The sequence below is a fragment of the Alexandromys fortis genome, unplaced genomic scaffold (genome assembly GCF_014885135.2).
Source record: "Alexandromys fortis isolate MF-2015 unplaced genomic scaffold, M_Fortis_MF-2015_v1.1 scaffold_352, whole genome shotgun sequence".
Classification (NCBI taxonomy): domain Eukaryota; kingdom Metazoa; phylum Chordata; class Mammalia; order Rodentia; family Cricetidae; genus Alexandromys; species Alexandromys fortis.
Window position 1 is genome coordinate 327,702 of NW_026068237.1, and position 14,240 is coordinate 341,941.

The 14,240-nt window shown below is 44.3% G+C and overlaps 2 protein-coding genes across 13 annotated transcripts in view; one reads left to right on the forward strand and one right to left on the reverse strand.

Moving 5' to 3' along the window:
• Positions 1-786: 786 nt before the first annotated feature.
• Pole3 (DNA polymerase epsilon 3, accessory subunit) lies at positions 787-4,234 on the reverse strand. Its single transcript, XM_050131037.1, has 4 exons — positions 4,022-4,234; positions 3,844-3,929; positions 3,435-3,553; positions 787-3,244 (listed from the first exon to the last, which is right to left on the reverse strand). Exons 1-4 carry the CDS (start codon positions 4,085-4,087, stop codon positions 3,075-3,077), a joined length of 441 nt encoding a protein of 146 aa, XP_049986994.1. The 5' UTR covers positions 4,088-4,234; the 3' UTR covers positions 787-3,074.
• CUNH9orf43 (chromosome unknown C9orf43 homolog) overlaps positions 4,229-14,240 on the forward strand; it is a 32,603-nt gene continuing 22,591 nt past the window's right edge. For 8 of the 12 annotated variants that reach the window (XM_050131034.1, XM_050131036.1, XM_050131025.1 and 5 more), the window contains exons 1-5: positions 4,253-4,327; positions 4,855-4,951; positions 9,483-9,635; positions 9,747-9,897; positions 13,793-13,847. In XM_050131034.1, the coding sequence (XP_049986991.1) occupies positions 4,891-4,951; positions 9,483-9,635; positions 9,747-9,897; positions 13,793-13,847 (420 nt within the window). In that variant the 5' untranslated portion in view covers positions 4,253-4,327; positions 4,855-4,890. Of the gene's footprint in view, positions 4,328-4,651; positions 4,795-4,854; positions 4,952-7,830; positions 7,969-9,482; positions 9,636-9,746; positions 9,898-13,792; positions 13,848-14,240 lie in introns of those variants that run through there. The other 4 variants (XM_050131026.1, XM_050131029.1, XM_050131030.1 and 1 more) reach the window with 4 other exon arrangements.

Genomic DNA, 14,240 nt, shown 5'->3' on the forward strand with positions numbered 1-14,240 from the left:
ATTATTTGTACATATCCCACTGTACTGAAAAATCTGAAAGAAAAGTTTAAAAACTAAAAGCATAAATCACTGTTCCCAAACAAGAAAATCTAAAGCTAATTTAAAATACTGNAAAAAAAAAACCCAAAAAAACAACAACAACAACAACAAAAAACAACAGACAACACGATTAATTTAAAAATTTAGCCAGGCAGTGGTGATGCACAAAATCCCAGCACTCGGGTGGCAGGGGCAGGTGAATTCAAGGCCAGCCTGGTCTATAGAGTGAGTTCCAGGACAGTTAGAGGTGTTACACACAGAAACCCTTCTCGAAAAACAAAATCAATCAAACAAAAACAACAAAAAGTTAAAGTTCTGTGGATGCTCAGAGCATGGAGTCAGAAACAAAGACTTGGGGGTGGGGGGAGTGAGGCCCTGAGTGGAGGGAGGCATGGGCAGTGACCTGCCCACTAGTGAGATGGGTGGAAAAGTAGCTGTGTGATACTGTAAATGTGCTTAGACCAGCAAATCTTCATTTCAAAACGGTTAAGTTTATGATCTGTGATCTCATTTTGGATTTTAAACATTCACTAGAAAATCTGGACTTAAAGGTGCAATATGAGAAGTCGGATGAAGGGTACATGAGAACTGCACTCCTTGTAATTCTTCTGTATCTCAAATTATCCCAACCATTTACAAAGTTTATGAAAATAAAAACAGAAGGCCAAAGGCCACTGGATCATGATCTCAGTAATTTCTCGTAAAAGAGCTTCAACTTCCTATAAGATAGGGGCTAGCACACAAAAAGATGTTTTTAAGTGTTTATTTTTATGTGTGAATGTTTTGCCTGCCTGCATGGCTAGCACCACCTGCCTGCAGTGACAGGAGGCCAGAAAGGGGCATGGGATTCCCTTGAACTGTAGCTACAGACATTTTCAGCTGCCATGTGGATCCTGGTCCTCTAGAAGAGCATCACTGCTGAGCCATCTCTTCAGACCCTCAAAGTAGTTTTGAATGAATTAGAACAAGAACTCTTCCACTGCCCAGATCCATGCTACTCTGCTTAGAGATGAGAAACATACCTTGGTCTGCTGGAAAACCTTCAAAATCCAGATGCCATTATGGGGAGGTGTAGGCAGGATTGAGGAAAAGCTGATGGATGACTTCAAAGATTCTTCCAGATAGAAAAGGTTTCTCTTAGACAGTTAACAAGTTTGGCTAAGGGATTGGACAGGATGAACTAAAAACATAAAGAACTTTTTTTGTTTGTTTGAACATGCTAGGCAAGTACCCTGTTAACTGAGTCCTTTCCATTTCTATTGGCCTTATGGTGGTTATTAGATGGTAGATCTCACAAAGTAAAGTTATGTTCTAGGAAGATCTATTTGCTAAGTATTATACATGGAATGAAGAAAGGATATCAAATGACCATTGGGTTCTTTGTGAAATAAAGTTGACTTAAGAACGATATAGAGCTGTGGTAAGACCTAACAGAGGTAACGAAAATGCTGTTTGATAGGTGGCTAGGTGGTGGTGGCTCAAGCCTTTAATCCCAGCACTGGCACAGAGGCACTGGAGCATGGAGGCAAATCTCCCTGTGAGTTCAAGGCCAGTCTGGTCTACAGAGTGAGTGCTGGGGCAGTCAAGGCTACTCTTGGAAAATGTTGGCTGTGGTTATGCTCATTCATCTGCTGGTGATCCAGAGATACAGGGTTCTGTGCTTTTGTGTGTGTGTGTGTGTGTGTGTGTGTGTGTGTGTGTGAGAGAGAGAGAGAGAGAGAGAGAGAGAGAGAGAGAGAGAGAGAGATTGATCAATCTAGATGGGTCCTTTCCAAAAGCACATTGTATGAGTCATCATTTTAAACAAAAATGTTCTTTATTTGTATAAAGCATTAAAATCGTCTCAGCAGTCCCCAGTCACTTTCAATAGTCTTCACCACAGCCACTCACCCAGCTCACAGTATCCAGCTATATTACATTACTTGTCAACCTCAAGTGCTCAGCTAAGACAAAAAAGTGCGTGGAGCACTGAATGGGGAGAAAGGAAAGGCCAGCAGACACTTCCAAAGCCACAGCGGTGGTGGCTCTGGCGCTAGATTCCCGAGCACCATTACATCTGCCTTGAGCTTCAGAGGCATTTCAGGGAGGACTAAGGAATCTGAGGAACTTGCACTTTGGGATAGTATATAGGTTATTAAAGTTCCTAGACTGGAAGATGAAATAAGTAAAAGGAAGAGAAAGTGGGGCTGGGAAGCAGAGGCAGGAGAGAGATGTAAGGGGGAAAGAGCTAGAGGAAATAAATTCTGGAACTTGTCAAGAGTTCAGGGAATGAAAAGTAGCAGCTGCAGGTCAGGGAGATGGGCTAATGAAGAGAGCCTGGGATGTTATGCCTTCCAGGGGGTAGCACTAAATCTTACAGTGCAGGCACTGAGTTACTGCCAAAGATTGAGCCATCTGTTTTTAAGAATTGGCACCATTTTTTTGACAGATTACAATCGACATTAAGAATTTAAGAATGTATGTACAGCCACCACCGCAGACGGAACATCTACAGTCAATAAAGAAGGGCTACAAGCTAATTAACTCCAGTCAACAAACTAACAAGTAATGCTACACTCCAGTGATGAGATTACCTTATTCTCCTACAGCTTTTTAGTCATGTCTTAAAGAGCAACCATTCTGACCTACTGCCAACACTGTACAATCAAACAGGGTGACTGCTCAAAGCCCCATTTCTCCTCTGTGAACTAGAACACAGCAGGCAACATGGAAGTTACTACTTTTTTGGAGGGGCAGGGAAATGGGATCAAAAAGTAGCTAGTCACATACTTAAGTAAACAAACAATATCAAACTATTTAGTCATTCAGAATCCCTTATACTAAAAAGTCACAACCTCCAGACTGATTCAGCAAAACAGGTTTCTGTCATTCAGGTTCTCTGAGTGTCGGAAGAACTGATTTTGATCTTTCCGGTCAGTTTTCATTTTGATCTCAGGCACCTGTGCCGAAGATGGCTCTGCCTTGCAGGGAAACGCTTCACATGAAGACACTGTAGGTGGTCACTTCCATGGCGCCACCGTCTGCCCACTCTCCACTCAGTTGTCTACTTCCTCCTCTTCATTCTGTTCTTCCTCATCCAATCGTTCTTCATCTTCATCGTCTTCCTCCCTGCTCTTGTCCTGCTCCTCGGAATCTGTTTTTTTGTCTTTGTCCTTCTTCTTTTGCTCGGAAGCCTCCTTCTTGCCTTTTTGCTCCCGCCTGTATGCTGTAAGGAAGCAGCAGATTATTGCAAACCAAGGCATAGAAAGATAACCAGGCCCGTATCACGTATCTCAGCTGGTACCAACTAAACAGAGGAATCGTGCCCAGTGCCAGATTACTGCAATCAAGGCCATCAGGGAACAAAGGATGGATCATCTTTCCTAAGGCTTAAGAAACCGAAGAGCGGACGATACCTTCTAGAGCTTCTTTCAACGGTGTGACGAACCGCTGGAACTCCATCTCTTCCATGGCTGACAGCACATCGCTGGCATTGAGAGTCTTGCGCTTCCCTTTCATTGCGAAGTTGTTCGCACTGAAGAAAAAAGCAAAACCCCTTCAGAAGCTGTCAGAGTGGGTGGGAACAAGAGACACCAAGAGGTGGGACGGGAAAATCCGTATTTATCTTAGATTCATGGGTTTTGTGAACACGACTCAGTTCATTCCTTCCCCGTACAATGGGCTACGGGAACCTTGTTTAACCTGCTTCAGAATTTGTGGGAACTGGAGGAGTGCTCTCTCTACTGGAGCAGGGAACAATTACTGGGGCCACGAAGTCGGGGACGAGATCCCGCAGAGCCTTCCTTCTGCCTCTGCTTGACTCACCAGGATGTGGCATACAGAACGAAGACGCTGGCGGCGCGGGAGATGGCGCTCCGGGCCTCCTTGGAGATGTTGACGCCGTCCGGGAGCTGCGAGAGTGGAGATAAACACACACGCGGATCTTGTTAACCTCCGGCTCGCTCGTCCGCCCTCGACCCATTCGCCAGCCCGAGCAGCTCACCGCTTCCTTAATGATCCTAGTAATGACGGCGTTGGGCAGATTTAGGTCCTCGGGCCTCTCCGCCATGGCCTCCGCTGGAGCCCGAGCCTCCTCCGCCTCAGGCCTACAGACAGTTCTGGTGTCTGGACTTCCCGCGTCGGTAAGATCTGACCCTCGGTGGCTTCCGTCCCACCCCACGTTGCCAGTGCCCCACAGTGCTTTGCGCGCCACAGCCTCCCTTCTTCAGCCCCGCCTAAGTCGGCGGTTTAGCCAAGCTTTCCATATCGCGGTGATTTCGGCTCACTGAGGTTCTCGCTAGCTTCGACCGTATCATTCACGTTCCTCTCTAGACTCGTTTCTTTGCCACGTACTGTCACTATTACTGGAACTTTCGTACCAAACTAAGTTTGGCTTTCTGAGTTTTCCGTCTATTCTCCCATTGTGCCTTGCGCTGTTGCTAGGCAACGGGGCGGCATGGTGCCTAGCGTGCAATTCCGCCGGACAGGATGGGCGGGGCTCTGGGGGAGGGGGCGGGGCCTCTCTGGGAGAGGCGGGCGGGGCCCTGGGAGGCGTGGGCGGAGCCAAAGCCTTGCAGCGTTTTCGCTCTCTCAGCATTGTCCCTAGAACAGAGCGCTTTGGAATCTCCTTTTATGCCTCGGAACCGCTGACCACTGACACTTTTTTATTTTCTTTTTTTGGCTCGGAACTCAGTGGAGATTTTCTTTCAATTTTACTGCACCGATGTCCATCTTTAATCTTATTTCACTTCCATCTTTGTGATACTCGTATTAAGGGTAAATGTTATCTAAAACTTTGTTGTTATTTTTTTTTTTTAATGCCAACTATTTTATTAGAACAGCTATAAGGCTGGCGATATCGGGAGACACCTGATGAGACTCCGGGGTACAGTTTGGACTGGTCTGGTCCTAAAAGGGCGAGAAGCACCTGAGTGTAAGAATAATGCATCATATTCTCATTCTCATTCAAAAGCCCGTGTTAAAGTTGTATTTCTTAATTCATTAAGTGATTTAGCATACATATTCCCCATCAAACTCTTTACAAGGTTTTACATTTACAATGACGTTTTAAGTTATAAAATTTTTGTATTAAGTACAGGAAAAATTCTTACTGAGAACTAATGTTGGTGTCTCTCTCTCCCTCTTTCTTTGTTGCTCTCTTTCTTTTCTTAAAACATGGTCCAAGACTTGTTTTCCCACTTTTCATGAAGACATAATTACAAAGAAATATTTTCCAGCACTCAGGAGGCAGAGGCAGGTGAATCCCTGTGAATTTGAGGCCAGCTTGGTCTACAAGAGCTAGTTCCAGGACAGCCAGGATTGTTACACAGGGAAACCCTGTCTTGAAAAAAAATTGCAAAAATAAAAAAGTTAAAAAAAGAAATATTTTCCTACTGGGAGAAAAAGAAACCCACAACAAGGTAAAGAGAGTGACGAGTGCACTGAGGATTGTTATGGCAAAAGAGCTCTGCTCTTAGAAGAGGCCTGCTTTAAAGACTTCCTCAGCCTGAGTGCCAGCCACTAGTTAGCTGATCGAGCAGAGAAGCCAGAAATCCGCACATAATGACCCATTTCAATGTCAAGAGACTGGCTCAGTCCAATAGTTTCCTACTTCTGGTTTAAATTGCAAGCTGTTTAGAACAGAGTTTGTTTATTGCTGTTCTCCATGCCCCAAACAGGTTCTCTCACATATTTGGTAGTCAATAAATGTGTTGACTAGAAGAAATGGACAGTGTCCTTAAAAAGTGAATAAGGGGACCAGTGAGATGGCTCAGAGGTTAGAGAAACTTTGTACCAAGGCTGAGGACCCGAGCAGTCTCTGGACTCATGGAAGAATGGGCTCCTGCTCACTCACATGTGTACTGTAGCACCCGAACCCACAAATAGATGAATAAAACACAATTATATCTTAAAAGGAATAAGGTAATTGTAGGAACTACATGACATTTTTAAAAAGGGGATAATACTTATTTTTAGTATAATTTTATTTGTGTGTGCATTTAATGTAACGCCCTTAAATGTGTACTAGTATGGATATTCCTGTGCCATGCTGGTATGGAGGCCAGAGGACTACCCTGAGTCTTGGTCTTGCCTTCTACCTGAAACACCGTCATATGCCAGGCTAGTTAGCCCATAAGCTTCGCAGGAGTCTCAGACCTCTGCTTTCTATTTCATAGTGGGAGCAGTGGGGTTACAGACGTGCACTGTGCCTTACCTCATGTGGATCTGGGCGTTGAACTCAGTTCGCATGTTTTGCCCTCTCAGTGCTCTGGCTATGGAGCATCTCCCCAGCCTGATGATTGTGGTCCACCTTGGAAGGTTACTCAGTCTAGGGGCTGTAACCTGCCTGTCAGGTCAGTAATTCCAGGGTCCCGGAGAGGCGCTATCTGAAAGATATGGGCGGGAAAGAGGAAGGAGGCCAAGCAGAGAGTTCTTGTCAAAGCCTCCGTTTATTAGAGTCATGGTTACAGGTTATATAGCCCCTGGATGAGGAATTTGGGGGGCATCTACCACAGTGGTCCCTGAGGTGTAGGTATAAGAATTGTGTTGTAGCTGTACCACTGGGACTGGGCTCTCTAACCCTGAATTTCAATTGGATGTGGTTTTCAGTAATGGTCTCTGTTGCAAAGAGAAGTTTCCTTATTGAGGGGGTGAGGACTAGGCTTATATGTGGGTATAAGGACAAATACATAGAGCGTAGTTAGTTTAGTAAATTGGTGGTTGTAGGTTCTTCCCGAGCTCTAGGTAGCTGACAAGGTTTCCAGTACCAGGCATGATCTTCCACTTGTTAAGTGGGTCTTAAGTCCTATGAAAAAGCTGTTGGTTACCACCAAGGTGTGCATGCCTCTATTTTACTGCTACAGTTATGATGCCACGTTGTTCATTGATGTGACTCATAGCATCTTTGATTGCTTCTCTTCTTTGGAAGAAATTCTTTCTTGGCACCTCTGGTAACATGAAAGCTAGTCTTTGGGGAGGAGGCTTTCAAGTTAATTTGAGCCCTGTGTCTGAAGTGTATTATGTCTTCAGTAATAGGGTCTTTCCTTCCACCTTTGGGGGGCAACCAAGGACAGTAGCAATAGACTGTAATGTTTTGGGAGTCTCTTGGACAACCCTGACCAACAACTAAAAAGAGGGTTTCTCATACCCAGTGTTGTGGGTTTTGTTGTTGTTGTTGATGGCCTATGGCTCTTGGGGGGAGCACTCTCAGCCCAGATGGGAAAATTTCACTTAAACGCTATATGTCTATTTATATACTGACTTACGTGTATTATAGGTATTTTTAGGTAGATAGACATAGTGGTGCACATCTTTAATTTCAGCACTGGGGGGGGGCAGAGGCAGGTGTATCTCTGTCAGTTTGAGGCCAGCCTGGTCTACAGAGTGAGATCCAGGACAGCCAGAAATACACAGAGAAACCTTGTCTCAAAAACCAGAAAAGGATGATTTCTTATGATTTTTCAGACATTCTGTTATTTTATCATACTCCCCCACTTGTATATTTATCCCCCATCTTCTAGTCAGAACTCCTTATTTTCACCATTTCTTTCTTCAGATCATTTGTGCCCTGCTCGTCCCTTCTCCTTTTCTTTAATTGTTGGTGTGTGTGTTCCTACAATGAAATTTTTAAAATTTATTTTATGTGTAGTGGTATTGGCCTGAATGTATATGCCATATGCATACGGTACTTGTGGAGGTCAGAAGAGGGGTAAGGAACCCTTTGGAACTGTCTTTACAGAAGGTTGTGAGCCATCACATGAATGCTGGGAATTAAACTCAGGTTCTCTGGAGGAGCAGTTAGTTCTCTGAACCATTGAGCCCAGTCTCCAGGACCCTCGACTCTCTTCTGTGAGGAAATGACCTGAGAAGTATGAAGTAGATGAAAAGTTAGTGGTCTCTGAAGCAACAACAGGCCATCTGATTTGCAGTCTTAAGCAAAGCCATTCACAGGTAGGGGATATTCTGTGATGATTATAGCATCTGAACAGTGAAAAATGCCTCCTAAAGGCTTGAGCCAGCTAAAAAGCACTTCTGTGATTTCATTGCTTTTAAGTTTTTATTGTTGGTTTCTTTTTGATATGGAGTCTTACTATACAGCCTTGACTGGCCTGAAACTTGCTATGTAGATTATACTGGCCTTTCATTCATAGAGATCTACCTGCCTCTTCCTAGAATGCTGGGATTAAAGTTGTATGCCTGTCTCTACTGATCGTAACTTTCAAAGATGGCATTTTTGTAATGATAAATGAAGGGGAAAAGGAAAGGCTGCTGATAATATTTTATTTTTCATTGTGTGTGTGTGTGTGTAAAATGCATGTGTACATGCATATATGTTTGACCATTCAGATGTATATAGAAGCCAAAAGTCAACACTAGGTTGACTTCCCTAATTGCTTCTCAGCCTTATTTCTTGAAAGTTCAGGATGTCTCACTAGCTGGCTCACAGCCCTGACCCAGCTGTCTGTGCCTCTCCAGCCGAGGTTGCAGATGTGCAGTGCTGTGCCTGGCTGTGATGTGCTGCTGCGGAGCTGTGCACTCCAGAGCACCGAGTCAGCTCCCCAGGCCTGGATTTCCTCGTTTTTTATGCTTAGTATTTTTTTCTGTCTGCTTGCTTAATGTGTGTATGTGTATGTATGGAGGCCAGAGGACAGCTTGCAGGATTCGGTTCTCTCCTTCCGCCATGTGGGGTTTGGGGATCATTAAACTCTTATTTATTGTTAGGCTTGCTGGTAAATGCTTTTACTCATTGAGCCATTTCCCTGCCCCTACTTTTGTTTTTTTAAGACAAAGATCCTACACTATAGCCGAGGATGGCTCATAATGCATTATGTAGCCCAGGCTGCCTTCAAATTCCTATTAATCCTCCTATCTCAGCCTCCTGAGCTGCTGGGATTACATGTATAAGCATTTAGCTCTGATATTTAATTTTTGAATTATTTGAACAATTTTTTTTGTTTTTGTTTTTTGTTGTTGTTCTTTGAGATGACGGTCTCACCATGTAGACCATGTTGGCCCTGAACTCACAGAAATCCACCACCATTTGCCTCCTGAGTGCTGGGATTTAAGGTGTGCACCACCACGTCCAGCCTTAAGCAAGTTTTTGAATGTCTATAAACTAATAGTTCCTGAAACAGACTTATCATTTTACAGATGAGCAGACAGAGTGGGAAAGTCTCATGTCATGCAGCTGTGAATGGCCAATCAGTGGGCTCTTGAAGATAATCTCTCAGACTTGCCTTTTGACTTATCTTTATACTTGCTTGTTTTTCAATTCTCTATTGTTTTTGTGTGACCAGCATTTACTTATATGGAGTCAATAGATAGTTTATGATTTCATTTCAAAATGAGATCTGGATTGCATGGCTGTCCAATGTATAAAAATAATAACACCTAAGTGGGTGGCTGCTAATTCTCCAGAGGGCTAAAATACTGCAAGACTGGATTTTGTCTTAAATCGTTTATAGCTATGAACTTGCCAAATGAGGATCTGTGGGATGAAACCAACTGCAGCTCAGCAGTTTGTCAGCATCCACAATGCTGGGCATCTCTCCGACGGATTGAGAGGGGCCATCCTAGGATCCTGGACTCACCCGGCAAATCTTCCCGGGAGATTGATGGTGCGTTGGCTAGCCTTTGTCGTTTTCTTCACAAAGTCCTTACACTATTTCTGTTTGCTTCCCTTTCTAAAGGCAGTAGGTTACATGTTTTGTTCTGGTCTGCTTTCTTAGATAAACTCCCAACACTCACCATTGTCAATATCACGGATAGCTGCCTGTGGACCAAGAAGAGGATGGCTCAGCGACAGTCACCAAAATTTATCTTCCCTAAGGAGTGGGAGCGGTCTTTATTGTTGAAACCAGCTTCCAGGCGTTACAGCAGGTGAGTGTTTCTCTTATCCACATAGAGGACTCTGGGAATGATGGGTTTAAAAGGAAATACTAAGGGCTGGAGATGTAGCTCAGTAATAAAATCCCTTTGCTCAGCACATACAAGGCTTTGAGTTTGATCCCCAGTGTTACAAAAAACAAAATAGCACAATGGAACACACCCAAACTTAAGTAAGTAGAAAACGGGAGGAGAGCCCAAAGGAAACAGTCCCATGTGTGTTCCAGGAGCAGGGTAGTTCCGGGCTGTATTGGTGCCCATGCCAAATACCATTGCTTAAATGGTAGGACTAACAAAATTCTTTGTCACAGAATTCTGGAGGCAAGACTTTCTAGGTCCCTCCCTTAGGAGATGACATCTTGTCCTTCAGTCTTCTTGGTCTGTCTTAACCCTATTTTCATTTTATAAGCATATTAGTCCTATTGGATAAGGACCCTTCCACAGGACCTCATCTTATTTGAGTTATCTCTTCAAAGAGTTCTGTCTGTAAGTATAGTCACTCTGAAGTACTGGGCCTAGGAACTCAGCGAATGAACCCTAGGTGTCGGGGCACAACTTAGCTGCTCCCGGCATGTCCCGAGTGTGGGCATCTGCTCTCCTCCTCTTTAACACTTTCACATTGTGACCTCAGATTAATGCTTTGCCCATCCCCTCACTCAACTCCTTCCTTAAAATCTGCTCATTCTAGAGTTGTAGCCTCTGTATTGCTGGACTCCTCTCTACTCATGGTCCTCACTCTCTGATGTCAGCTTTTTCTCAGAGTCAAACTGGCTTTTCTGATGGTGACTTCTGTCTCCAACACTGTGACCATGCAGTCTTCCCAACCTTAAAGAGTCCGTTCCCTCTGATCTGCTTCATAACATTCCTGGAGTAGCTTTTACTGCCACAGGAGGTCCTGCATTCCTGATGGACCTCTTCTTATGTGTCTCTCTTCCTTGTTTAGTAGGTTCCAGCTATGTTGTCCTTTCTGTCTGTCACATACTCCACACTTCCTACCCCACAGCTCATCCACCTACAGTTTGCTTCCTAGACTGGGGTTTTGCAACCCACCATTACTCACACTTTGGGAAGAAAGCTATTACTAGGGTCTGTGCTCTTTGTCACTGAGCTTTATTCCTGTCTCTGCTCTCTGCAGGCAGTACTACCTCTCCTGCTGCTTTGACAACCTAAAATAATCCATACATTGCCAGATGTCCCTTGGGGGCAGAGTTGCCCGTTTGAGAAAATTGCTCTAGATCCCCCTACAGCTAACTCTTCCTTGTCATCTAGTTTAAATGTTAAGAATTCCTTTTTCAAAGAGGTGAACACCTCTTTAAAATTTCCCATGAACACAAACAACCACCATTTGATTTGGCTTCTTTTGCCTCGCATCCTGCTCTGAGAAGCCTTTTATTGATTTGCTTGCCTTGTGCCACAAAACACAGCTCTCACTGTTGAAATAGGAGCGGCGGGGCTGCGTCCCCAACACCCCGGCCGCTTGGCTAGCTTATGCCCGAAATAACAACACACAAACTGTGTTCATTGAAACACTGCTTGGCCCATGAACTCTAACCCTTACAGGCTAATTCTCGCACCTGGACTAGCCCATTTCTAATGATGTGTGTAAGCACCCCAAGGTGCGCTTACCAGGAAGATTCTAGCCTCCGTCCATCCTGGTGTCTCTGCTCCAGAGCAGAGCTGTCGAGTCTAGAGCAGAGCTGTCGAGTCTACCCAGGAGAGCTGAGCATGGTGTCTCTGCTAAGCTGTAGGGTCTCTCCGGGAGCAGAGCAGAGTCTGACCTCACTTCCTCTTCCGCCCAGAATTCTATTCTGTTTCCTCCTCCCATCTATCTTTTAACCTATCAGGGCCAAGGAGTTCCTTTATTGCTTAACCAATGAAATCAACAGATTGATATATGACACTCCTACATCACATTTAAAGGGAATGCAAGCTGGTTGTGGTGGAACACTTAATCCCAGCACTCAGGAGGCAAGAAGCTGATCTCTGTGAGTTTGAAGCCAGCCTTGTCTACAGAGTGAATTCCAGGACAGCTAGGGCTACACAGAGAAACCCTGTCTCAAATAACAACAACAAAAAGGAACACAAGATTGTTCATTCTTGAGTCAAATATGAGTGACCATGGCCTGAAACACAGAGGTTACAACAAAGCAGGAGAGGTCTCTGTTATGATCTCAGGGGCTGCAGGATGACATTCTTCCTTAGCTCTGGGGTGGTAATGATCTGTTACCAAATCTCAAAAGGTTTCACCTGATGGCTATAGCATGTTAGGTCAGACACAGAGCTGGACAGCAAATGGTTATGAAAGAAATATGAATATGAAAGGAAAGCCAAGAAAATTTGGTTCTGGATCAGTAACATCCCAACTCTCCACAATCCCAGTCATTCCTTCAGAACATTTATAGACTTTTTCAATATCGATATGACTTTGGGGACATCAGTCCACAGTCTCCCTTCATTAAAATGTCAGTGTTGGGGGCTGGAGAGATGACTTAATGGTGAAGAGCACTGGCCGCCCTTCCAGGGGGCCCAGGATGGATTCCTCGTCAGAGTTCTATTCCTTCCTGTGTCTCCAACAGTACATGGCATGGAATGGAAGCTCAGTTTTCTGACGAATAAGCGATATGGCCTGCTCCATTGTCAAGGCTGAGTTTTACCTCTTCTTCCGAATCCTCCCGCCATGTTTGTGGATGTGCTCCAGCCCTCCATCTTCTTGCACCCTTGGATTTTAAGCCCCCTTAGGCAGGAGTCACAGCATCATTTGCTTAGTCACATGTGCAGCTGACAGATGTGTTTCCAGAGGGGAGGTCAGGGTATCCAGTGGAGCCCTGAAAGGACTGCTCCCTACTGCTATGGAAGCCCAGGAAAGAGTTTCTGTCCTAGGGCACTGTTATCTGCACAGAGAGCATCGATCCCCAGCGCTCAAGTTAGAGCAGTGCATTGAAGGGGAGGCTTGTATGTGGGAAGCTGGCAGGGGGAAAATCTAAACTACAGGACTAACACATACAGGGCCTACAAGGGGGAGGACATTCTTCCAGAGTTTGGAACATAGAGTAGCAATGACGTGGGCTCAGAGCTAAGGCTGAGCTGTAGAAAATGCCACTGGGAATTAAGGTCTCTATCACATGAGACCTCATGAATCAGGATGAGTGGAATCTTTGTTTGCATACTTCCATATTACTCTTTCATTCGTAAACTTAAGGTGTCTTAAAAAATAAGGAACAAATGTTGTGAAACATTACAGGTTGTCTCTCTTTTGTGTGCGTGTTTGTGTGTGTATATACAAGCATGTGTGTATGACACTGCATGTGTGGAGGTCAGAGGACAACTTTTGGGGGTCAGGGACCAAGGTTAGGTTGCCAGGCTTGCACAGCAAGTGCTTCTATCCTTGAGCCATTTCGCTGGCTCTTCCTACACTGTTGTTTAAGGTGCTATACCTATTTCTCTATAGGTAGAAGGACAGACATAGGCTATGGATTGAGTTTGGTGAGCTATCTAGTTGTAAAGTGCAGTATACAATATCTGTATAGGAGTACCTGTGTTTATTTGATTAATAGTAAATCTTGGGGCTTCATAGTAAGTGAATGGGTTTTATTCAGAGCATAAACTTTGCTATTCCATTGACTTTTTCTTTCTTTTAAGATTTATTTTATTCATGAGTTATATCTGTATGTATACCTTAAAGCCAGAAGGTGGCATCAGATCCCATTAGAGATGGTTGTGAGCCACCATGTGGTTGCTGGGAATTGAATTTATGACCTCTGAAAAATCAGCCAGTGCTCTTAACTGCTGAGCCATCTTTCCAGCCCTGGCTTTATTTTATTTTATTTTATTTTATTTTATTTTATTTTATTTTTTACTCTGTTTCATGCTTGGAACTCGTGTCTTCCAGGTCTCAGAAGGCTTTCTATGACAAAGGTGTAGCCAGTTGCTCTAGACCTCCTAAAGTAAGTCACAGTTGGTTCCTCAACATTTTCTCTTTATTAGTGGGAATATTTTGCCCTTGAAATTGTTCTTTCTTAAAAATGTTTATTCTCTGTGTATGGTGGTATGTGTATGTCCCCGTATGTTTGTGCACCACATATATGCCCAGTGCCTTCCAAAGCCAGAAGAAGGCATTTGGATCCCCTGGAGCTGGAGTTACAGACGGTTGTTAGCTACCATCTGGGTGCTAGGGATTGGACCTGGGTCTTATTCTCTGAGTCATCTCTCCAGCCCCAGCATCATGGAATGAGGAGGATAAGAGCTCTCTTTAGCGTATGCTAGGCTCTATGCTAACAGCTCCACACACTACATTGTCTTTAGAAACCTCAGACGCATGGGAGTGATCTGTGAATATT